The 23405-nt window shown below is 42.4% G+C and overlaps 2 protein-coding genes across 2 annotated transcripts; both read right to left on the bottom strand.

The window, feature by feature from the left end:
* Positions 1-107: 107 nt before the first annotated feature.
* LOC122010337 (stress-response A/B barrel domain-containing protein At5g22580-like) lies at positions 108-682 on the bottom strand. The gene is made up of 2 exons (XM_042567148.1): positions 509-682; positions 108-418 (listed from the first exon to the last, which is right to left on the bottom strand). The coding sequence occupies exons 1-2, from the start codon at positions 625-627 to the stop codon at positions 217-219; spliced, it is 321 nt and encodes a 106-aa protein (XP_042423082.1). The 5' UTR covers positions 628-682; the 3' UTR covers positions 108-216.
* A 7656-nt stretch (positions 683-8338) lies between these two features.
* LOC122009548 (stress-response A/B barrel domain-containing protein At5g22580-like) lies at positions 8339-8880 on the bottom strand. The gene is made up of 2 exons (XM_042566107.1): positions 8707-8880; positions 8339-8615 (listed from the first exon to the last, which is right to left on the bottom strand). The coding sequence occupies exons 1-2, from the start codon at positions 8823-8825 to the stop codon at positions 8414-8416; spliced, it is 321 nt and encodes a 106-aa protein (XP_042422041.1). The 5' UTR covers positions 8826-8880; the 3' UTR covers positions 8339-8413.
* Positions 8881-23405: the final 14525 nt, after the last annotated feature.

Raw genomic sequence — 23405 nt, 5'->3', positions numbered from 1 at the left:
CAAGTGAATTTTGGTCCTTCAGGTGAAATAAACATTAAAATCTCGCATAAGCGTATGCGGACTTATGCATAGTTAATTGATGATGTGGAGATATTCAATATCACTAATATAAGGAATGCGGAGTTGCCTCTTTATAAATTCTAGACCATGAAATGCATATAATATAAAAATAATAATTCATTAGTTAAATGAATTTATTGCATATCATTAATTGAGTCAAGCAGTCCTAATCTTATCAATAACAGTCGGAAAATCCACCGCCAAGATCTTCTCAGTCCCTGCACGAAACTTCTTGCCGTACTCAACGTGTCGAGGGTGCTTTATGTACGCCGCCACGTCCTCAGCGCTGTCAAACGTCAAGATGAACGTATGCGTGAATCCATGGCTATACTTGTCGTTCTTCATCACGTCCTCTCCCCTGCACAGTAATATAATATTTAACAACATAACATAACATGCATGCATGAAGATTTTATCATGTAGAAGTTGAAGTTTTAACGTAGTATACCATTCGAAGGATTTGACGATATCCAACTCTAATGCGAGTTTCTTCATGTCCATAAGCAGCTGCTCCACTGCTGCTCCTTCCTTGAACTTGGCCATGACCAGGTGCTTGATGCCTGCCATTATGTCTGTTTCTCTGGTTTTAATTCTAGCTAGCTAGAACAGGTGGAATGGAAGCGAAGATGCAAAAGAAGGGAGGGTTGCCGGGATTTTATAGTTCAAAACAAAGAGAGATGAACGCACACGATTCTATATGAAACACGTGCATTGCATGTATTTTTTAGTTTTTTTTTAAAGACTTTAGACACATTCAGATCGAATTTTACATTTTCTGTTCTTATATTATCGGATATTGAATATTCATCTTCTTACCTACACATACACATTAAGAATCAAATATCTTATATAATCATTTAAATAAAATATTTTAAAATTAAATCATATTAAAAAACTAAAAAATATAATTAAAAATAAATAAATATTTATACAGCTAACATTAATAAAAATAATTAGTATATTTTTGAAAAAAGTTCTTTAATATACCTATATTATTTAATAAGTATTCCGATTGAATATTAAATATTAGTAATTCCCCCTTGCTCTCGTCCATTTGAATCAGATATTAAATTTTTAATTAAATTTGGAAAAAATTATAATCCTTATTTATCGACCGATAAAAATTAGGGCAAAACATGATTCGCTTTCTCAACGTCTCTATCACCGACAGATAGGGTTAATTCGATCTGGCCCTTAAGCGCACTGCCCTCACTTCTCACAAAGAGAGTTAGCCCCACATATTCCTAGATGGGCCCCACCCAAGACAGTGCCCTTAGGGGCAAGGTCGAATTAATCGACATTAATTCGACCTTGCCCCTAAGGGCACTGTCCTCACTTCTCACTAAAGGGATGGGCTCCACAAATCCTCAGACGGACCCCACCCATCTCCTTGTGAGGAGCGAGGGCAGTGCCCTTAGGGTCGAATTAAAAGCAGGGTCGAATTCCTAGATGGGCCCCCTTAGGGGCACTGCCCTCATCTCTCACAAAGGGAATGGGCCCCACAGATCCTGTGATAGATCCCACTCATCTCCATGTGAAGGGTGAGGACAGTTGTCCTTAAAAGCAGGGTCGAATTAGAAATGCTACTTGAAGTCGTAGCAGATGTTCTTTCTTTTTAAAAGACAATAAATGATTAACATGCATCAATAACTGTAGGGAGTTACAATGGTGAATCATGCTTCCGAGAGGTGACGTATGCAAACATAACATATAAATTTAAAATATATATATATAGAGAAATGATATGCTGCGGACAAAGTCCCGGCAACCCTCCCTTCTTTTGATCAGGAGGTTCTCTGATCGGTCCAGAAACCGATCAGGAGGTTCCCTGATCGGTCACCAGACCGATCAGGAGCATGTCCGTAGCGGTCCGCACGGGCTTTGTTCGCAGCAGATCAATTCTGTATATATATATATATATATATATATATATATATATATATATAGAGGGAGTTACAATGATGTATCATGCTACCGAGAGGTGACGTATGTAAATATAACATATAAATTTAATATATATATATATATAGAAATTTTATGCTGCGGTGTAATTCTTGCGATTTTACTGCGGTACTTGCCACGTCAGCGAATCTTTATACCTGCACCTGCGAAGAAATCTAGGCCTGGACCAATCAGGCTCCAACCTGATCGGTCTGGGCCTCTCCTGATCGGTCTGTGGACCGATCAGGCCCTAGGCTGATCGGTCGCGACCGGATTCCGGCCGGATCGCGGCCAGAATCGGCAGCGCTGTGTCTGCTAGCGTTTTCGGCAGATTTTGGCCACGAAACGGCCGGATTCCGGCCGACGGTGGCCGGGCGTCTAGTGGAAGGTCGGCAGTCGGTGGTTTGGCGAGGTCGGCGAAGAAGACGAGAAGAGAGATGATGCACCGCAGCAAAACCGCAAGAATTGCACCGCAGCATAAAATTTCTCTATATATATAATCGAAATTTTTATATATGGGCGTTCACCATATATATATATGTGATCCTGTTCGAGCACTGAGTCGACGGACGCTGGAGGCGTGGCACTCTCCGCTGTTTCCGATTGGTGGTGTAGATCTCCGGTGAACCTGTAAAGAAGTCGAGCCGGGAGGGGTTTCCCGACGACGACCCTCCGACGCTCAAGTCAGGCAACGAGAAATGAGAGACACAGCGTAACTGTGGCTACAGTGAGGATTGCGCATACCTTCGTCGACGTCTGGGGGCCCTTATATAGGACCCCGAGGAGGCGCGGGCATGCTTCTTGATGCGTGCACGCTTCCCCAAACATACCTTAACGAGCCAATGTCAGAAAAGCACCTGTGACGCCATTCCGCAATCGTCCGAGCATATCCCGGATGTGACGGTGGAAGCTTCCACCGTACGATCCTGCGTACGGCTCGGCCGCCAACCCCGCTCCTTGTCGGCGACAGATGTCTCGAGGATGATGTTATCCCCTGTCTCCTTTGTCCTCTTGCGTTCCCTGTCTGTTCCAAGGCTGAGCGGTTTGGCCGCTCGGCAGACACATCAATTCTGCCCCCGGTTGTAGGTATCGGTCCGACTGGGAGGACTCCCGGTCGTATGCTCGGATGAGATTGCTCCTGCCTGTCTTTGTTGCCTTGTGCCCCGGCCAAACGGACATCCCGCCCGGCGCCCCTGAAACCTTTTTACCTTGAGCATCGGAAACCCGCCCCATGGTCGGGTTGTCTTTTGTCCGGTCGCCTGGGAGACCCGGACCAGGCACCCGGTCGGCCGGATGTCCGGGGATGGTCCGCCAGTCCGCTCGGCACGACCTTGGTGTTGACCACCTTGACCGTTGACCTCCACGTGTCGTTGACCTTCCGCCAATGAGGGTTCCCCGTCCTTACCACCGGATCACATGTCTTCCCCTCAAGTCTAGTCGAAGGAGGCGCTAAGTCCGACTGACTGGACTATGAGTCTGGCCAATCGACAGCCGACCCGCCAATGCCGAAAGTACGAAAATATACCTTCGCTCGGCCCCTTGGAGGTCGAATATAGCCGGTCGGCTAGTTGCCGAGGGCTGCTCCAATGGCTGGTGATGATGTCCTCGGGATTTTCTCGGAATACGTGTAAATCTCCGCCATTATGGTTGAGCACGCGGGTTCTGCCTCGTGATGGGGCTCATTAAATGCCTTTCTCTGACCGAGTGCCACGTGGCGCAGCTGACGTCTTCGTACGACCACCCCCTTACGCCTGATGCGACGCTCGTCAGTTTGAAATGGACGGCGCAATGTGGGCCTAGGTTCCTGTGACTTGAATCCGACGGCTCAGGACGATCGGGCATAACCCTATAAAGCCTTCGCCCTTCTCCTTCGCCGCACCTTCGCCTTTGCGTCCAGAAGCCTCCTCCTGCTTAGTGCCCCGACGACCTTTCTCCTCGGCGCTCCGGCGATCCCTTGCCTTCTTCCTTCGCTTCTCATCTTCTTTGTAAGGTTCTTTGTCTTTCTCTCTTTCTTTCTGTGTTTTCTTTGCGTTCTTTGCCGAATTCTCATCTTTTGGGCACTGTTCCGTTCATCTCCTTCGAGCCTTTGCATTTTCTCCCAATTTCCTCCTTCTCCACTGTTGTTCGGGCGATGGCAAGTTCCTCTCAGCCCGCGGACCTCGCTCTCGGCCCATGGTATACCACCATGGAGTCGCGGTTCGATCGGCGCGATGCCGAGAGCCTGTTTAACGCTTTCGATATCCCTTCTGATTTCGAATTGATCTTACCTTCTCCTTCCGCTCGGCCACATAACCCTCCGCGCGACACTATCTGATTTTTTCGCAAACAGTTCACAGCTGGTCTGCGGTTTCCTCTCCACTCCTTCATCATCGAAATTTGTAACTTTTTTGGCATTCGAATGCTCGCCCAATTGGATCCCAACACCTTTCGCCTTTTGTGCGGAGTTGTGGTATTATTTAAGATACACAATATTCCCCTCCGCCCGGAAGTCTTCTACTATTTCTACTATCCCAAGCAGTCCGAGCCGGGCACTTATCTGTTTCAGGCTCGGTCCGGCTTAGTCTTTTTTGATAAACTTCTCTCTTCCAACAAACATTGGAAAGAAAATTTATTTTTTCTTCGTATGCTCGAGCGGCCCCCTTTCCGCACTAAATGACAGGTCGGACCGCCAACCTCTCCCGAGCTGAAGAAATTTAAAACCCGACCGGACTATCTTCAAGCAGCGAATCTGCTAGCCGGTCTGAAGCTCGACATCAACAAGCTTCTTCCTGAAGGAGTGATGTATATATTCGGTTTGAGTCCGATCCGGCCCCCGCTCCAGAGCAGCTTTGGTAAGAACTTCACTTGTACATTTGCCTTGAGTTCTAACTGATTTCCTTCTCCTTTCTTTGCAGCGAACATCGTAATGGAGTCGGTGTTGTTTGGGATTTTGAAAAAGAAAGCGGCCGCGCTCGAAGCGGAAGCGGCCAAGGAAATAGAACAATTGGGCATTGCTCCGGTCGGCTCTCACGAGGACGAGAGTGAAGCGCAGGCAGGGGAGTCGGCCGCTCAGGCTTCGCCTATGGATGCGGCTGGTGGTGCAACTCCTAGCAAGGAACCGACTGTTCGGGAGGAAGACTTCGAACCGGAGGACGAGCTCCCGCTCGACAAGAAAAGACGGTGAATTGAGAAGCCTCTCCATTCGGCAACCTTCGCAGTGCAAGCGTCTGAGCGGATGGACACCGCCTCTCAACGCGGCAAAGCAGCATCGGTCGAGGCGCTCTCCTCCGACCGGACTCCCTCTCAACTGGATGCGCCTGCGGCCCCTATCGAAGTAGTGCCGGTTAGCTCCCTTCCTCTTGCACCACGCCGAGTCCTCCGCTCGGGCATTTTATCCACAATGTCTAGCCCGGCCTCTGATCTTTTGGCGTCCGCTCAGACAACTCCGGGCCGGCACCGCACTATTAGGGTCACCCTGCATCTACCTACCGAGGCGTTCATGGCCAAGTCCGATCGCCCGACAGCTCCTGAACATATGATCACTATGAAGGGGCCCCTCGCTGAGATGTGGGCGGACGCTCGGGCTCGTGTGACCATGATACCGCTCGACAAGCTGGCTGACTGCCACATGCAACAGTCTACAAGGGTAAGCTTTACTTCTTCTTTATGTAGCCTTCCCGATCGACCTTTTAACCTTTCTGTGTATATCAGCGATGGGTGGAAGAGATTGCTGTCTCCAACCGCTTGGCTATAGTGGAGGAGGAGCTGAAGAAGCTGAAGAGTCAGGGCAGCCCGTCCTCTTCTCGAGGCTCTTCTTATGCCGAGCTGCAGAAGGAGCTTGCCAAAACCAAGAATCTGTTTGAGACCGAGAGAAAGAAGACGGCCGACCAGGCGTACATGTTGGACCAGCTTAACAAGCAGGTCAAAAGTTATGACCACAAAATTAAGCTCGCCACCACTCGGAAGAACACCGTCATCGCTGATCTGGAAAAAAAGAATGTGGAAGCCCGAGCTCTGAAGCAGCGTGTGAATGAGCTAGCCGAGCTGCTAGAAGGAGAGCAGAAAGGCCGCTCGAAGGAGGTGACCAAACTCAAGAACGATGTGAAGGCCCTACAGGAGGCTCTAGATGCATCCTGTGCCACCTTCAAGGAGTACCAAGAAGCGGAGCCAGGCTGCGTCGCAACTCTGAGGCAAAAATACATCCTCTCAGCGGAGTTTGTGGAGAAGGTTTGCGACCGGCTGGTCATCGCCTTCGAGTTGGCCATCACCGCCACTGCGGATTATCTGAAGTCCAAGGGCCAGCTCCCTGACTCCGTGGTCATCCCTGCTACAGAGCATGCGACGCTTCTCACTACCATCCCGAAGCATAATTTCAACTACCTTGAATGAAGTATTTTCTGTAATTTTACCGATCGACTAGACTTTAATTTTAATGTGGCATCTGTAAATTTATCCTCGGTCGACGGACTTTTAAAAGTTATTTTAAAATGAATGCTCACTCTGGCTGCGTTAGCCTTTCATTTCGAGTGTTCCTTGTAACTATGCCGACCGGTCTCTCGACCTTTTTCCCGCAGGGAATTTCTTAACTTCGTCGATCGGTTAAACGACCTCCCACTCTGCCTGGGATTTCTATGAGTTTGTCGTTGGGGTATTTTTCTTTACTGTGCCGATCGGTCAAACGACCTCCCACTCTCTCTAGGACTTTTATGAGCTTTTCGCTTAGTGTTTTTCTTTACTGCGTCGATGAGTCAAACGACTTTCCATTTTTCATGGACTTTCTGTTAGTATCTCGTTGAAGTGCTTCAACGCGACGCTGCCTCATCTGGGGGGTTTATAGTCGCCAGTCCGACTCTAGAGTTTAACGTCGCCGCTCGACGTTCTTCAAGCCAGGGGGTTTATAGTCGCCGGTCCGACTCTAGAGTTTAACGTCACCGCTCGACGATCTTCAAGCCGGGGGGTTTTCATAGTCGCCGGTCCGACTCTAGAGTTTAATGTCGCCGCTCGACGGTCTTCCGGCCGGAGGGTTTATAGTTGCCGGTTCGACTCTAAGATTTAATGTCGCTGCTCGACGGAATTCCGACAAGAGGGTTAATAGTCGCCGGTTCGACTCTAAGATTTAACGTCGCTGCTCGACGGTCTTCCGGCCGAAGGGTTTATAGTCGCTGGTTCGATTATAAGATTTAACGTCGCTGCTCGACGATTTTCCGACCGGAGGGTTTATAATCGCCGGTTCGACTCTAGAGTTTAACGTCGCCGCTCGACTGTCTTCCGGCCGGAAGGTTTATAGTGGCCAGTTTGACTCTAAGATTTAACGTCGCTGCTCGACAGTCTTCCGGCCGGAGGATTTATAGTCGCCGATTCGACTCTAAGATTTAACGTCGCTGCTTGACGGTCTTCCGGCCGGAGGGTTTATAGTCGCCGGTTCGACTCTAAGATTTAACGTCGCTGCTCGACGGTCTTCCGACCGGAGGGTTTATAGTTGCCGGTTCGACTCTATGATTTAACGTCGCTGCTCGACGGTCTTCCGGCCGGAAGGTTTATAGTCGCTGGTTCGATTCTAAGATTTAACGTCGCTACTCGACAGTCTTCCGACCGGAGGGTTTATAGTCGTCGGTTCGACTCTAAGATTCCGGGTTTATAGTCGCCGGTTCGACTCTAAGATTTAACGTCGCTGCTCGACGATCTTCCAACCGGAGAGTTTATAGTTGCCGGTTCGATTCTAAGATTTAACGTCGCTGCTCGACGGTCTTCCGGCCGGAGGATTTATAGTCGCCGGTTCGACTCTAATATTTAATGTCGCTGTTCGACGGTCTTCCGGCCGGAGGGTTTATAGTCGCCGGTTCGATTCTAAGATTTAACGTCGCTGCTCGACGGTCTTCCGACCGGAGGGTTTAAAGTCGTCGGTTCAACTCTAAGATTTAACGTCGTTGCTCGACGGTGTTCCGGTCGGAGGGTTTATAGTCGCCGGTTCGACTCTAAGATTTAACGTCGCTGCTCGACGGTCTTCCGACCGGAGGGTTTATAGTCGTCGGTTCGACTCTAAGATTTAACATCGCTGCTCGACGGTCTTCCGGCCGGAGAGTTTATAGTCGCCGGTTCGACTCTAGAGTTTAACGTCGCCGCTCGACGATTTTCCAGCTGGAGGATTTATAGTCGCCGATTCAATTCTAAGATTTAACATCATTGCTCAACGGTCTTCTGAGCGAAAGATATGTGAATTTTGATCCTTCAGGTGAAATAAATATTAAAATCTGGCATAAGCCGATAAGCGTATGCGGACTTATGCATAGTTAATTGTTGATGCGGAGATATTCAATATCACAATATAAGGAATGCGGAGTTGTCTTTTTATAAAATCTAGATCATGAAATACATATAATATAAAAATAATAATTCATTAGTTAAATGAATTTATTGCATATCATTAATTGAGTCAAGCAGTCCTAATCTTATCAATAACAGTCGGAAAATCCACCGCCAAGATCTTCTCAGTCCCTGCACGAAACTTCTTGCCGTACTCAACGTGTCGAGGGTGCTTTATGTACGCCGCCACGTCCTCAGCGCTGTCAAACGTCAAGATGAACGTATGCGTGAATCCATGGCTATACTTGTCGTTCTTCATCACGTCCTCTCCCCTGCACAGTAGTATAATTTTTAACAACATAACATAACATGCATGCATGAAGAATTTTATCATGTAGAAGTTGAAGTTTTAATGTAGTATACCATTCGAAGGATTTGACGATATCCAACTCTAATGCGAGTTTCTTCATGTCCAAAACCAGCTGCTCCACTGCTGCTCCTTCCTTGAACTTGGCCATGACCAGGTGCTTGATGCCTGCCATTATGTCTGTTTCTCTGGTTTTAATTCTAGCTAGCTAGAACAGGTGGAATGGAAGCGAAGATGCAAAAGAAGGGAGGGTTGCCGGGATTTTATAGTTCAAAACAAAAGAGAGATGAACGTACACGATTCTAATTAACTCTATATGAAACACGTGCATTGCATGTATTTTTTAGTTTTTTTTTAAAGACTTTAGACACATTCAAATCGAATTTTATATTTTCTATTCTTATATTATAGGATATCGAATATCCATCTTCATATTCTATTCAATGTAATGTAGAATCAATTATTTTATATAATTATTTAAATAAAATATTTTAAAATGATATCATATTAAAAAACTAAAAAATATAATTAAAAATAAATAAATATTTATACAGTTAACATTAATAAAAATAATTAGTATATTTTAGATTTTTTTTAATATATCTATATTATTTAATCAAGTATTCAGGTTAAATGTTAATAATTTCTCCCTACTCTCATTCATTTAATCAGATATTAAATTTTTAATTAAATTCAGAAAAAAATTATAATCCTTGTTTTTTGACCGATAAAAATTGGGGCAAAACATGATTCACTTTCTCAACGTATCTGTCGCCGACAGACCTGCCCTTAAGGGCACTCTCCTCACCTCTCACACAAAGAGGATGGGCCTCACAGATCCTCATATGGAGTACCCCACCCATGTCCTTTGTCGATTAATTCGACCCTACCCTAAAGGCACAGTCCTCATCTCTCACAAAAGGGGTGGGCCACAGATTCCCAGATGGGTCCCACCCATCTCCTTGTGAGGGGTGAGGACAGTGCCCTTAGGGGCAGGGTCGAATTAATCGACAGGGTTAATTGGATTATGCCCCTAAGGACACTGCCCTCACCTCTCACAGAAGGGGTGGGCCTCACGGATTTTTAGATGGACCTCACTCATTTCCTTGTGAGGGGTAAAACCAATGTCCTTTAAGATAGGATCAAATTAACGGTTAATTTGATCTTATCTGTACAGATAGTGCTCCAATTTTTTACATTAGGATGATAAAACTCACATTTAGTAGTGGATTTCACCATCTTATTGTGAGAGATTGGACAGGATGAAATTTACCCAAATTAATCCTACCTATTAATTCGACCCTGTCCCTAAGGGCACTGCCCTCGCCTGTTACAAAGGAGATGAGACCCACAGATCCCCAGGTGGGCCTCACTCATCTCCTTGTCAGGGTGAGAGCAGTGCCCTTCAGGACAGGGCAGAATTAATCGGCAGACAGAAGTGCTACTTGGAGTCGTAGCGGATGTTCTTTCTTTTTAAAAGACAATAAATGATTAACATGCATCAATAACTGTAGGGAGTTACAATGGTGTATCATGCTTCCGATAGGTGACGTATGCAAACATAACATATAAATTTAAAATTTATATATATATATATATATATATATATATATCGCTTTGTTTTTTTTTTAATATTTTAAATTAAAAAAATTAATATTTTATTATATAAATTCCTAATATATTAATATATCCCCTTAACATATTACAATACTCAATAAATACTTAAATTAATTTTATTTTAATATTTTTTTAAAACTAAACACTATAATCTAATTGGGAAGTCTGACCCCAAAGGTAAAATCTAAAAAAAAAAAATAATTTTAATATTATAATCCAAATTATCTTGTGTATACTTTTATGATCATGGAAAAATAATAATGTTAAAGTGCTAATTTTCCTAATGAGGACCTCATCCAAATGTCATGCTACATTTCAACTCACAAATACTAATATTTGTTTGCTTACCTCAACTGAATGTCAGAGAAGTTTTACAAAGCTATTGAACAAGTTACTAATTATCAAGTACGAAGCATTGTCATTCAACCAAAGACATTATGAACCTACATCAGATTGTGATGTTGTAATTTGGATAAATAATGTATTGATGATTGATAGTATACTTGGAGATTATAGTTACTTAAAGTTTATTTATTTTTCAAAGCCTTTGACTTAGTAGTATCATTGTTACTTAGCAGCATCATTGAATTGAGCCCTTCATGGACCACATTATGAAGTAACACCGACTACTCCTAGTTCCTTTGGAAGGGACTCGAGGATTGATAGCTTAAACACCTCATAAGCAAATCGATGTGAAATTGAGAAAAAAAATACCATATAAATAAAGGAACAATAATAGCTTAGAACCCTAGTTTTCTCCAATGGAGAAAATAAGTGACCTGAAGCAAGAAGGTAAAAAAATACTGTTGAGCCAGTAGTTACAATACATTGAACATCGATATGCCTATCTAGGGTTCCTCACATGAATTGGGAACAAGTCAAAAACTTCAAAATTCAAGAAAGAAGCGAGGAAAAATGAAAATCACTACACAAATTCTAGGAGTAGTTGAAAAAGTACACACCCGCATAATCAAAAAGAGGGAGAGATACATGCATACAAGTCTCATCCTAGTCATGTCCGAAGAGGATGACGACAAGGCACTCCTCCTTCGCCAAGATTACCCGATCCACTGCCCAACCGGAGTGCAGATGCGGCAAAAGGTACGACATCCTCATGCCGCAGGGATGAATCTCTTTCCCCTTCCTCCTCTCTCAAACGCCAAATTTTGGATTGTTGAAATAGGGCGAAGGTGGCACCCGATTAGGAGTAAGAGATCTTGAGCACAACCTCCACATCCTGTGAGGAGACGCAGACGCTAGCATCGTCGAGGGATCGATTGACGCAGGAAGGGCTGGAAGAGGCGAGGATCTCATAGAGAATATGAGAAGGAGAAGTGAAGGAGAAGACTGCCGAGGAAAATGAGAAGTAGAAGCTGTCGTCAGGGGAAAACGTGAAAGGGAAAAATGCTAGGTGATTTTGGAAAAACTTAAGTTTTAGTAGAGAACAAGTTACAGTAAAAGATTTTATATGAATAATTAACCGGTTCAAGTCATACTAAAATTTTAAACCCATTTAAACTTATTACTTCAGTACTTATATATATAAATTTTATTCTATAACTTATTACTTCATCAAATATATATTATGAAGTAAAACGTCAAACAAAAATAGAAGTGAGACTAATATTTTTAAACCTATGAAGTTTAAAATCATATTTACTACATCAACTTTATTACCGAAGTTGATTATCATTTCTTACTTCGTAATTACTAATTGCCGAAGTAAGCAGTGGCGAAGTCTATTGTCTATATTCACATAGTGAAAGCCTGAACCCTAGAAATAAAATTTTTAAAAATTATTTTAATTATTTTTTTTAATTTAAAATTTTAAAAAAAAACTAAAATCACTGATATCCTGCGCGCGCGCGCAGTTGCGCACTGTGCGGACGCGCATGATATCAAATTCCTATATATATATATATATAGAGAGAGAGAGAGAGAGAGAGAGAGAGAAATGTTATGTTGGACGACGCTTTGTGCGTGACCATGAGCGACGCGCAGACGTGGCACCGCCAGCTCGGTTTCTGTTGGTGCGGTTAACATTAACGATTTAACCCAGATTTTGATGAATGACAAATAGGTTAAGTTAGTTTTGTTGTTGTTTGACACTTTGATCGAGTGTGCAGGAGAAGTCCAGACAGGTCGACGGGCTGACCGGATGTCTGGCACGAAGTCCAAGCGGGTCGGTAGCTGGCGAGAAGTCCAAGCGTCGACGGCCGACCGGACGCTTGGCGAGAAGTCCACTAGGTCGACGGGACCGGATAGTTGGCGAGAAGTCCAAGCGGTCGACGGGCTGACCGGACGCTGGCGAAGTCCAAGCGGGTCGACGGGCTGACCGACGCTTGGCGAGAAGTCCAGACGGTCGACGGGCGTCTGGCATGTAAGTGAGGTAAGTCACTGGAGGGGAGTGACTGCGAGGACGCGTTCCCGGGAAGGGAACATTAGGCGTCGATCTGGCTTAGATCTATTTCGGATATCTAAGTCGAGATCGTGACTAGATTCCGGTCTCGGAAAGACGGAATCTAAATCATACTAACTTGTGCTAATTCATACTATTATAAAATGTGCTAATAATCTATGTTGCAGGTTATATATTGCTTCGGACTAACTTTGTTTTGCAGGAAAAGGGAGTTTTCTGGAACAAGGTGGTCCGGGCGCCCGGAAGGGATCTGGGCGCCCGGAAGGCAAATTATATCCAGCCGAGTCGTCGCCACGTGGAGCATCACGGTTTGTGCAGCTACGTCACATTCCAGGCGCCCGGAAGGGATCCAGGCGCCCGGAGCAACATATAAAAGAAGCCCTAGGCAGGAGCTTCAGATCAATAATTAAGCTGAGAATTCTTCTACTGCTGGTCTTGCTGCTCGACGTTCAGTGCGAGGCCAACAAAGCTCCGACATTACGCTCCATTCTTTTTCCTTCTTGTCGGTATTTGTTTTCAGTTTTCATTAGCATTCACTGTGCGGTTCTTTTGTAATCATCATTTCGAATTGCTAGTGATTGCCCAACGAAAGTGGTCAAGGACCACGGGCCTTCGAGTAGGAGTCGTCACAGGCTCCGAACGAAGTAAAACATTTGTGTCTATTTTAATTTTCCGCTGCGTTTACACTCTAAGTTTTCGAATCGATATTCACCCCCCCTCTATCGAATCTAACGGTCCTACAAGTGGTATCAGAGCAGGTACCGCTCTGATTTGGTGCAACCACCAATCAGGCAAAGGGGGGACTTTTTGAAAGAAAAATTAGATATCGTTTGTCTTTAAAATAAAACCTTACGCCTTTCGTTTTTTCCCTCCAAAACGGTTTTTGAAAAATACATCGCCATCTTTTCACCATTGTTTAGTATTTAAAAAATATTACATTTTCAAAATTTTGAAATAATATTTTTTTTCAAATATTTTATTAATATTTTAATAATATTTTATTATTCTTTCTGAAAATAGTGAAATATTATTTTTTTCAGCACTGCTAATCCAAGACCAAGTCTTGGGATCTTTTGTTTGTTTCTCTGTGTGCAAGAAATTATGACTCTTCTAGAAGGACGGAACCCCTGCGAACCGCCACCATACGATCATGAAGACTTCAACTACTGGAAGCGATTAATGGAATGCTTCTTAGGAAGCGTAGACATCGATTATATGCTAATTTTGAGGAAACCTTCTCAAAACTCAGAACTGAACAAAAAGGTAAGTAACATTATTTGTAATGTTTTACCTAACAATATTTTATGCAGATTAGAAAAGTACGAGAATGCATATGAGCTGTGGACCCAGTTGATCAAACTTCACGAGACGCCGATGGAGCTAGAAGATCAAATTAAAATCAAACATGGACTCGAGTCAAATCCAACGGAAAAGCCTACTGAATTAGGGGTTGCGCTCAAGGTTAGTAATATTTACCAAAATACCCCTGTTAATAGTAGTTTAAATAATTAGCATGATGATAAGTATGAAATTAGTCCAAGTATGGTGCATGATAATCTAGATTTAAATGATTTAAATTCAAAATCACAAAATAATCTAGACTCTGATCAAGTCAATAAAGACTCTGATCAATTTGGCATCAACCTTGACTTGGTCAAACAGAACAATGATCAAATCAATTCAAATAATTTAATTAATTCAAAAAATTTGAAATTAGGTGAGCATTTAGACATAAATAAGTCAAACATTAAAATAAATTTGAATTTAAATGCTAAAAATGAGAAAATGGATAAAATCAATAAATACCTTGATAAAATATTTAATAATTAAGATAAAATCAGTCTAGAAAATGCTATCCAAAACCAAGATAATTTAATTAATAAAAAATTAAACTTTAAAGATAAAACTAATCTAATAAATTCAATTAACCATATCAATTTAAAAGGCAAAGAAAATATAAGGATAAAATCAAACACTTTGATAAAATCAAAACGGAATTTAACACACTTAAAATTAAATGTTAAAGATAACATATTAAACAAAAATAAACTAGAAATTTCAAAATTAACAATTAATAAAAAGCTAAAAGATAAACCGTTAAGAAAATATAATTCAAACTGTAACGACCACCCTCCTTACTGCTACCCTGAGGGCGACCGTTACCTAATTACTCATTCTACTAAACTAATATTGCTTTACCTTAAAGATAATAAACTTGGCATGATATATATATTGTTTTTTTTTTCTGTTGGCATGCTGTATTATTACTAACTATTTCAGTACTGCCATTAACCAAGCTTATCAATCATACCAAAGTGTATTAGCATGTTTCCATAATAGCATTTAAAACTTGTATGCATGTATAAACCTTTGCATAGTTCGGTCATGGCTATTCTTACTAATACTGCATGCATAACAATTCATTAACAGTCAAAACTTTAACCAATAATAAGGAAACATTAAACCAAGCTAGTGTGAAACCTTAACAACAATTCCGATAGGAGTATCTGTATCAACACGGCATAAACAAGCCTAAAATGCACTTTACTCATTTCAAAGCTTGAAAACAATTGCAGCACAGTTATGAACAAATGCAGGTTACGGATGTATCATACAATTCTATTTGGTACAGCAACTGAGCATGCAAATCTTTCTGAATTTAATCATGCTGATCATAGAACCAAATCTTACTGCAGAAATTTCATGCTATAACAGAATCTAAAGCAACTGAGCATACCACTTCACACTTCTAACTAAGTTTGCAAACTAAAAATCAGATATGAACTTCTTATATAAAAATCAAACTCAAATCAGATATGATCTTATTTCACACTTGCTGATCCGAAAGAAGCACTTACTGCAGAAATTCCAAGCAGCACTTAACCATAACAAAAGAATCATTAAAACAAACCAAATACAGCAAATGAATCTATCTCTACAGCAGAAAAAGTCAAGATGAACCATACGGCAGATTCTTATTGAAGCAGATCTCACTTCACAAAACTTGAAAACTAATCCAGAAATAAGGAAAAGAACATGTTCCCAGCATAAACAGTTAATCCAACTAAATGACAGAAAGATAACGAAATTAGTAATGCAAGATAAATTCTACTCTAGCAGTAACAAAAACACCAGCAGGTACGATTTCTAAATTCTTCTAGCAAGGTCCCAAGCTTCCATATCAGCCACCACACACACACCATCAATGTCTCCTTGTCGCCTTCTTCTAGGCCACTTTAGCCTTTCCTTTATTTTTATCCATATCTGCAGTAGGAGGAAAAAGTAGTATCTATAAGCTAAAAGCTTAGTAAGTGCTTTCTACTCACAAAATCCGATACGGAATGCATAAGCATTAAAGAAAGCAGGGAAATACATGCTCAACATGAAAATAGCAAATGAAACTACATCATGCATCTCTAAAGGAAACAACAATTTAATTTGCTAAAATTGGCAACTTTGATAAAAGAACTTGTTCTGTTTGTTTCCAAATTAATACTTGTATACTTTAAAAATAATATTCAACTTTACTTGGGCCCGGCATTGTACCACTTTGCGCGCCTTTCTTAATGAGAATTGAGGTAGCTAATCCCAAAACCATTAAGACACTTCTAGACCTTATGTCTAGGGGCAACTTGGAGCCCATCCCTTGGACCTTGTGTCCGGTACATGCCCTTTAAAAGTAAAATACTTTTCTTTATATACTTCTTTAATCACTTCTTCTAAATAAATGCCTTGGCATCTATTTAAGCACTTAGTGTGCCTTGATTCTAACTTCTGAAACTTAGGATCAGATTGTATCTTAATATTGCTTTACTTGTACTTCTCTCATTTATTCAACAAACAAGAGATTTTAAACTACATGGCACTGATATAAAATATTATCCAGTACATGTTCAAATAAACTCCACAATAATTAAAGAAAGAACAACTATATCACTGAAATATAACATGATATGTTCAAACCGGATTCAACAGCCAATAACAGAACTACATGGTCATAGATGGTAATCTTAGCTAAGCTCACAGCAGCAAAAGTTTCTACACATCAAGCTTGTAACAACTAACTTATTCATAAACCAACAATCTTTCATCATGCTGTAGCTTGAAGTAACTTGTATCTACTTAAACATGCTTGAATTGTGAGGTAAACACATCAAAAACCTGCTGTGATAGACAAAGGAAACATCAAGATTCTGTCCGTGTATTAAAAATAGCCAAAAGAACCTATCCCAAATCTTAAACCGAATTGTAAAACAAGGGTTGCAATCAATTCCATACTCCAGAATGAAAAACTGCTCTTGTTCATTACACAATAACAAAACGCAAACGAAAACCCCGAAAGCTACTCCTACCGCAGGTGAGAAGCACTTACTTTGGGTTCTTGGACTTACAACCGAAGAGATAGGGCTGCTAGGGTTCGGAGAAGTTATTTTCCTCAACGATCTCTTGGTATCTACTTGTTCTTCTCGACGAGGGGATCACGAAGGTGTGGAGATCTCGTCGGAAGAAGTCCTCGCCGGCCGCCGAAGACAAGCCCTAGATTCGGCTCTGTTTCCGCCTGAAAGAGTCGGCGCCGTCGCGAGAGAGAAGAGGAGTTTAGGTTTTTGTCCGAAAATCACTAAAGTCCTCTCTTTATAACCTAGGTAATTTGTTCTCTGTTAACCCTTAAATATTATCCGTTCTCTCCTTAATTAACAATAGCCGCTGGCACAGTTGGTTGGCTGCGTTCTGCTTAATACGCGGCTCGCGGGTTCGAGTCTCAGCTGCAACTATTTTTCTTACTATTTATTCTCTATTCATTTACTACTGCTTAGATATTATTCGCTCCATATAAGGTTAACAAAAATCGTGGAGCTCGGTTGGTTGGTTGGGCCGATGAGAGACTGGGTTCGAATCCTAGCTCTTGCACTTTTTTTTTTAAACTTTCTCCACTCGGTAATAATACCAAACGGACTCCAAAAATTGCATAAAAATACTCTAAAAATTCCTAAAAATCTCTAGAATATTTTAAAAGCATTTTCAAATATTTTTAAAGATATTCAGAATTCAAAATAGGGAAAATTGGGTCGTTACAATTCCCCATACCTTATAAAAAGTTCGTCCACGAACTTAGAATAATTCTAGATATTTTTGCCTCATGCTATCCTCTCGTTCCCAAGTGACTTCCTCGTGCTTCTGGTTCTGCCATACGACCTTCACTAGTGGCACTTCTTTGTTCCTTAGTCCCTTGACTGCTCTGTCCACTATCTGTGTAGGTCTGCTCTTAAAACTAAGATCCTCTTGGATCTGCACTGACTGAGGCTCAATCACTTGGCTAGGGTCATGGAGGCACTTCTTTAACATGGAGACATGAAACACATTGTGTATTGCTGACATGTCTTGTGGTAATTCCAGCTTGTAAGCTACCTTCCCAATCCTGTCTGTAATCAGGTAAGGTCCTACATAGCGAGGACTCAATTTGCCCTTCTTGCCAAATCTCATCACTCCCTTCATAGGAGCAACTTTGAGAAAAACTGATTCTCCTACTTGAAATTCCAATGGCCTACGGCGTGTGTCAGCATAGCTTTTCTGTCTACTCTGGGCAGTCTCAATCCTCTGTCTGATTTTCTGAATAGCCTGAGTGGTTTCTTCTATCAGCTCTGTCTGAATGCCCAGCTCTACTTCCATTTCTCTTCTTTCTCCAGCTTCTTGCCAGCATATAGGTGATCTGCACTTTCTACCATACAATGCTTCATATGGTGCCATCCTGATGGTGGCTTGGTAGCTGTTGTTGTAGGCAAACTCAGCTAAGCATATATTGCACCAACCGCCTTTAAAATCTAGTGCACAAGCCCGAGCATATCTTCTAAGATCTGATTTACTCGCTCTGTCTGTCCATCGATCCGAGGATGGAAGGCTGTCTTGAACTTGAGCTTGGTGCCTAGTGCAGCTGTACACACTCCCAAAAGTGAGAGGTGAAGCGCCCATCTCTATCAGAAATAATAGATTTGGGAACTCCGTGAAGTCGATCACCTCTTTAACATACAACTGTGCTAATTGCTCTATAGAGTGAGACACTTTGATGGCTAGAAAATGAGCGGACTTGGTCAATCTGTCTACTATCACCCATATCGCATCATATCCATTTGTGGTTCTTGGGAGACCTGTTATGAAATCCATGGATATGTCTTCCCACTTCCACTCGGTATTGGAAGAGGTTGTAAAACTCCTCCTGGTCTCTCTGCTTTGACTCTGACATGTCAGGCAGGTCTTGACATATTTAACTACATCTCTTTTGAGTCCGGACCACCGAACTTCTGTTTCACGTCTGGTACATCTTGGTAGAACCAGGATGCATAGAATATGGCGTACTATGGGCCTCTTCTAAAATTCTCTTTCTCGACTCTTCATCATTGGGAACACAAAGGTGATTTCCCGATAAAGAATTCCACTGTCTAAATTCGAATTTCCTTCTTCTTGTATTCCTTGCTTGATCTTTTGGATATCCGGATCTTCACTTTGCTTTTTCTATATCCTCAGCGGGGTTGACTCTAGGGTCAATGCAGAGTTGCCCGTAAATAATTTCAAGTCCAAACCGACAACTCTTCTGTAGTGGCGGGGCTAATGGTGATAAGGACATCAAGGATGCCCTGGACTTTCTGCTTAATGCATCCGCCACTTTATTAGCTTTACCTGGTGGTAGAGGATTTCACAGTCATAATCTTTGACCAACTCTAGCCACTGCTGTCTCATGTTTAAGTCCTTCCGAGTGAAGAAGTACTTAAGACTCGATGGTCTGAAGATTCTGCACCGGACTCCATACAAGTAGTGTCGCCAGAGTTTCAAGACCACAGCTGCCACTCTAGGTCATGAGTGGGATAGTTCTTCTCGTAGTCTTTGAGTTGTCGGAAGCATAAGCTATAACTTTTCCTTCCTGCATGAGTCAGCTCTAATCCCATCTTGGAAGCATCATGTAGATGTCAAAACTCTTGTCGCTCTGTGAACAGTCGCACTGGTCGGTCTCTTCTTGAGTTCTTGAAAACTCGCTCACATTTATCGACCATTCAAACTTCTTATCTTTCTGGTGAGGGCTGTAAGTGGAGAGGCTATCCTGGAAAAGTCCTCCACAAATTTCCTGTAGTACCCAGCTAAACCAAGGAAGCTTCTGATCTCCCTGACATTCTTGGGTCTCTTCCAGTTGCTGACCGCTTCTACTTTGGCTGGATCCACTTGAATGCCTTCTTTTGAAACAATGTGACCTAGAAATGCCACCTGCTCCAACCAAAATTCGCACTTTGAGAATTTAGCATAGAGCTGTCTCTGCTGAAGAGTCTGTAGGACTATTCTCAAATGCGCATCATGCTCCTCTGGGGTCCTGGAATAGATTAGAATGTCGTCGATGAACACAATGACAAACTTGTCAAGGTATTCACTGAACACTCTATTCATCAAGTCCATAAAGACTGCAGGTGCATTAGTCACACCGAAAGGCATGACCACGAATTCATAGTGCCCATATCTGTTCCTGAAAGCAGTTCTGGGTATATCACTCTCCTTCACTTTCAACTGATGGTACCCAGAGCGCAGATCTATCTTGGAGAACACTGTTGCCCCTTTCAATTGATCAAATAAATCATCGATCCTGGGCAGTGGATACCTGTTCTTGATGGTCACTTGATTTAGAGCTCTATAATCTATGCACATCCGCATAGATCCATCCTTCTTCTTGACAAACAACACAGGAGCTCCCCATGGTGAGTGACTAGGGCGAATGAAACCCTGGTCAAGTAGCTCCTGAAGTTGCTCTTGTAACTCTTTTAGCTCTACTGGAGACATGCGATATGGAGCTTTTGAAATTGGACCGGTACCAGGAACCAGTTCAATCTCAAACTCTACCTCTCTATTCCAGGTAGCTCTTCTGGGAACACCTCCGGATACTCACAGACTACCCGAACTTCCTCCTGCTAGGTCTTTCTTCTTCCTCTGTACTCACAATGAATGCAAGAAAACCAACACCCTTTAGCTAACATCCGGTGAGTTGTGAGAGAGAGGAATTTCCGGGTCTTCCTCTTTGGTACTCCTGTAAATTCAAAGGATGGTTCACCTTCGGACTAAAGATCACTTTTCTTCTGCAGCAGATACTTGCCGAGGAAATCCATACCCAAAATGATATCGAAATCCTGCATGGCGAGGACTACCAGATTAACACATAGCTCTCGGTCCGAAATTACTGGTGTGGACCGAAGCCATCGACTAGATTCCATGACTTCCCGGAAGGTAGGGTTGTCGAGAACTTGGAATTCATGCTTTCTGAGTACCTGTAATTCTTTGGCAAAAGGTATGGATACAAAAGAATGGGTCGCCCAAGTGTCAAATAGTCAGTAGCTATATGCTGAAAAATAACTACTTGACTGTTACGACCGTGGAGGCACCAGCTTCCTCTTTGGTAAGGAGAATACTCGGCATTGTCAAAGGTTGGAACCGGTGGGGCTTCCAACCTTCCTTGATTGATCCGAGGTCCTTCCAGGCTGCAGGCATATAATGTAATTGAGGCTTGGCTCCATATTGTATTGGCTGTGGCTGGGGTGCTTTGAACTTGTTAGGACCTTGTTTGGCCATGTGTCCTTCTTGACCACAAGAATAACATCGAGTCTTACCCAAGAGGCGTGCTCTGGATGTGTTCTCCCACATTTGGGACAGGGAAGGAGCTTAGTCTGCTTGATTGTTGGTCCTCCCTTCGGTTACTTCCTGAATCCCCCTTTTAGTGCCCTTGCCTTTCCAGTTCGATTATTTAACTGGGGTTTCGATTTCCCAGTCTTGGTCTCCATCTTGATTGGCTTGTCTTGCTCTCTTTGTGCCTTCATGCTGTTCAGGTAGTGCTCAGCTACTAAGGCTCTACTGACCAACTCTTCTCCAGTCAGGGGCTGATGGGTTCCACTGCTCACATTGAGTGATATCACAGGCTTCAGCATTCTAAGCATTAGTCTGACTCGCTCCTTCTCTGTACTCACTAGTTCTGGGCAGAGACGGGCTAGCCTGTTGAATCTCTTAACTGCTTCCTCCACTGTCAGATCCCCCTGTCTGAACTCCATAAACTCCTCGTAGTGCTTGTTGGTGATCTTTTGGCGAAAGAACTCGTCGTAGAATTCTGTCTCAAAATCAATCCATTTCATCTGATTGATTGCCCTCTTGCTCTTTACTCTCTCCCACCACATACGTGCATCTCCAGTCAGGCAGAAGGAGGCACACTTGACTTTCTCGACTTCTGGCCAGTCACATCCCAGGGCTCAGTTGTGCCTGAGAAACTCTCTGGTTTTAGTTTCAGCCACTGAATGAGGTAGGATTCTTGTCTCTGGGATGCTGTGACGACTCCTTGGGCAGCTGGTGGAACCTCAGTTACCACTGGAGTCTCCACAGTTACTGTTTGAGGCGTAGGAGGAACTGGTTGTTGATTTGCCATCAGATTGGCAATTACTTGCTGCTGCTCTGCTCCTTGTTTCTGAAGTTGGGCAACAACTTCAGAAAGATTGGGCTCAGTTGAGCCTGGCCTCTCTTCCTCCTGAACTTGGTCCTCAGTACGAGCGATACGGGGACGTCCTCTTCTCGACATCTAGTTACACAAATAAGAAAATTTGATGATTTCTCTACCCTTTCAAAACATACCAATTTATATATTAAGAAAGGAAATAGCTAAAAGAATAAAACTCTTATCTTACTCATTCACTTATAACTATCAATCCATACTGCAAATGATAATGTAAATAAAGGAAAGCAATAAAGAAAGAACTTAAATACTTTCTTACTTGAAAGCGGCAAGGATGATGCTGATGTGTGTGTGTTGCTGGAAAATGGACCTGCTCTGATACCAACTGTAACGACCACCCTCCTTACTGCTACCCTGAGGGCGACCGTTACCTAATTACTCATTCTACTAAACTAATATTGCTTTACCTTAAAGATAATAAACTTGGCATGATATATATATTGTTTTTTTTTTTTTTTTTTCTGTTGGCATGCTGTATTATTACTAACTATTTCAGTACTGCCATTAACCAAGCTTATCAATCATACCAAAGTGTATTAGCATGTTTCCATAATAGCATTTAAAACTTGTATGCATGTATAAACCTTTGCATAGTTCGGTCATGGCTATTCTTACTAATACTGCATGCATAACAATTCATTAATAGTCAAAACTTTAACCAATAATAAGGAAACATTAAACCAAGCTAGTGTGAAGCCTTAACAACAATTCCGATAGGAGTATCTGTATCAACACGGCATAAACAAGCCTAAAATGCACTTTACTCATTTCAAAGCTTGAAAACAATTGCAGCACAGTTATGAACAAATGCAGGTTACGGATGTATCATACAATTCTCTATTTGGTACAGCAACTGAGCATGCAAATCTTTCTGAATTTAATCATGCTGATCATAGAACCAAATCTTACTGCAGAAATTTCATGCTATAACAGAATCTAAAGCAACTGAGCATACCACTTCACACTTCTAACTAAGTTTGCAAACTAAAAATCAGATATGAACTTCTTATATAAAAATCAAACTCAAATCAGATATGATCTTATTTCACACTTGCTGATCCGAAAGAAGCACTTACTGCAGAAATTCCAAGCAGCACTTAACCATAACAAAAGAATCATTAAAACAAACCAAATACAGCAACTGAATCTATCTCTACAGCAGAAAAAGTCAAGATGAACCATACGGCAGATTCTTA

Source organism: Zingiber officinale, chromosome 1B (assembly GCF_018446385.1).
Source record: "Zingiber officinale cultivar Zhangliang chromosome 1B, Zo_v1.1, whole genome shotgun sequence".
NCBI classification, from domain to species: domain Eukaryota; kingdom Viridiplantae; phylum Streptophyta; class Magnoliopsida; order Zingiberales; family Zingiberaceae; genus Zingiber; species Zingiber officinale.
Note: the sequence above shows the minus strand (reverse complement) of the source record. Positions and strands in the feature narration are given on the sequence as shown.